At 43.0% G+C, this 2,621-nt stretch overlaps 1 protein-coding gene across 1 annotated transcript in view; it reads right to left on the bottom strand.

Annotated features, from left to right (window-relative positions):
• Positions 1-1,154: 1,154 nt before the first annotated feature.
• Positions 1,155-2,621, bottom strand: part of LOC111969572 (trans-1,2-dihydrobenzene-1,2-diol dehydrogenase-like) — a 4,823-nt gene continuing 3,356 nt past the window's right edge. Inside the window, exon 7 of the mRNA XM_070445401.1 lies at positions 1,155-1,368. Within this exon, the coding sequence (XP_070301502.1) occupies positions 1,256-1,368 (113 nt within the window). The 3' untranslated portion in view covers positions 1,155-1,255. The remainder of the gene's footprint in view (positions 1,369-2,621) is intronic.

Genomic DNA, 2,621 nt, shown 5'->3' with positions numbered 1-2,621 from the left:
AGATTGTAATGTCAGCAACTCAAAAAATGTATTACAATGGGCCACATTGTAACTGTTCCAATCTACTTAAAGTTAACTTCATGAGTGCAGTGAAACCTTCTGATTTCTGATCATAAAACAGTTCAGATCATTCACGTTAATTTGAAACTCCACGCCGACGATAGCAAACTGAGGCTTGAACACGACCACAATAAAGTCTGTGGTGGTGGGTGTCACTGTCTACTTTAAACGGGTACAAGTACCTGGTGGTCTCCGAGAGGGAGGGTTTTCAGTGCCACTGTGAAATCATGGCTGATTTTACCGGCGCTACAGATTCCCCACCTGGTTGCCATATTGGTGTCGACAACATGTAACTATWAGCCAGCAGGTGGAGACAGACTCTGTTTTGATTAAATGGCGATACAGCGTCATTGACGCGAGTAACCAACCAGTAGTGTTCAGGAATATTACAAAAACATCCGGGTATATCAAGCACACACGTTATAAAACACTGGTGTTGCAGTAATGGACATTTACCAACAGATGAAATCAACGTGCCATTTTACACCCATAACAGACCGAGGTTTGGTGCTGATTGTTTTGTGTCTAATGAATAACTTATGTTCATATTTTGGATTAGGCCTTCAAATCACTTCAAATCTTTAATATAAAATATTTAAATTACTTTTAGATTACATTATTTCCTCATGTGCTGCTTGGTGTACTAAAACCTAAGAGCTGGCCATGGTAGCCTATGTTGTCAAATGTGACATACATAAACTTGCTGACTCATTTGGCCTCGTTTCAACCCATGACCTTGGGAAGCAAAGTCATTGTTTACTTAGACGATAGTTTTATGGGGGTCCGACAATGTGTCTATGACAATTCGTTTTTTCTCCAATTTGAATGTATTCTGACTGATGATCACCGTTTTAGGATGACCTTGTCACCTCATGAAATAAACCTCACCATGACAATCAGTGTTCTTTATTGAACCCATCAATCGTACACTTCACTGTGACAGACTTTAGCACTCTTAATTCAACCTGTCAGTCTTAGCAGCTCACAGTTGCCGACTGATCAACTCAGGCTTCCTTGTCATCATCGTGTTCAAATATGTCTCACATCAGGTGCAAGCTGTATAGGGCTAAATCGTGAGGGGGTCATTGTACACTCAGGGATTAATCCCTCCCTCCTGCCACACACAGCTCTGTCCATGTCCAGGCCCTGTGGCACAGGTCAGATGGACCATCGTCAAGTGGCGAGTGAAGGGTGGTTATTGGCTGTCCTGGTTGAAGACCATTCTCACCTGTTTCCTGCACTCATCCATAATCTCAGTGAGCAGGGCCGACTCGGACAGGGGCATTCTGGGGTTCCCCTTCAGTCCTGCTGAAGAGAAGGAGAAATTGACTGACTATTGTAAGCAAAGATTCCAGTCGGAAGCAGCAGGTAACAACAATGTTATTATTTATTTTACTGTTTTTACTGTTTATTACCTAGGATATACAGTGGGGCAAAAAAGTATTTAGTCAGCCACCAATTYTGCAAGTTCTCCCACTTAAAAAGATGAGAGAGGCCTGTAATTTTCATCATAGGTACACTTCAACTATGACAGACAAAATGAGAGAAAAAAATCCAGAAAATCACATTGTAGGATTTTTAATGAATTTATTGCAAATTATGGTGGAAAATAAGTATTTGGTCACCTACAAACAAGCAAGATTTCTGGCTCTCACAGACCTGTAAGCTTCTTCTTTGAGAGAGCTCCTCTGTCCTCCACTCGTTACCTGTATTAATGGCCACCTGTTTCGAACTTGTTATCAGTATAAAAAGTACACCTGCTCACAACCTCAAACACGTCACACTCCAAAACTCCAACTATGCCAAACCGACCAAAGAGCTTGTCAAAGGACACCAGAAACAAAATTGTAGACCTCACCAGGCTGGGAAGACGAGATCTGCAATAGGTAAGCAGGCTTGTGTTTGAAGAAATCGTAACTGTGCGGATTGCAATTTATTAGGAAATGGGAAGACATTACAAAGACCACTGCGATAATCTCCCTCGAGTCTGGGGCTCCACGCAAGACTCTCACCCCGTAGGGGTCAAATGATCACCAATTGAACGGTAGCAAAGAAAATCCCAGAACCACACGGGGGGACACCTAATGAATGAAACGCTGACTAGGATAGAGCTGGGACCAAAGAGTATCAAAGCCTACCCTTCAGTAACACACTACGCCGCCAGGGACTCAAATCCTGCAGTGCCAGACGTTGTCCACCTGCTTAAGCCAGTACACGTCCAGGCCGTGCCGTCTGAAGTTTTCTAGAGAGCATTTGGATGATCCAGAAGTAAGATTGGAGAATGAATGATGGTCAGATGAAACCAAAATAGAACTTTTTGGTAAAAACTCAACTCGTCGTGTTTGGAGGACAAAGAATGCTGAGTGCATCCAAAGAACACCATAACACTGTGAGCATGGGGGTGGAAACATCATGCTTGGCTGTTTTTCTGCAAAGGACGCAGACGACTGATCCGTGTAAAGGAAAGAATGAATGGGGCCATGTATCGTGAGATTTTGAGTGAAAACCTCCTTCCATCAGCAAGGGCATTGAAATGAAACGTGGCTGGTCTTTCAGCATGA

This window comes from Salvelinus sp. IW2-2015, linkage group LG10, assembly GCF_002910315.2.
Source record: "Salvelinus sp. IW2-2015 linkage group LG10, ASM291031v2, whole genome shotgun sequence".
Lineage (NCBI taxonomy): Eukaryota > Metazoa > Chordata > Actinopteri > Salmoniformes > Salmonidae > Salvelinus > Salvelinus sp. IW2-2015.
The sequence above is the reverse complement of the archived record's forward strand: the minus strand, read 5'-3'. Positions and strand labels throughout refer to the sequence as shown.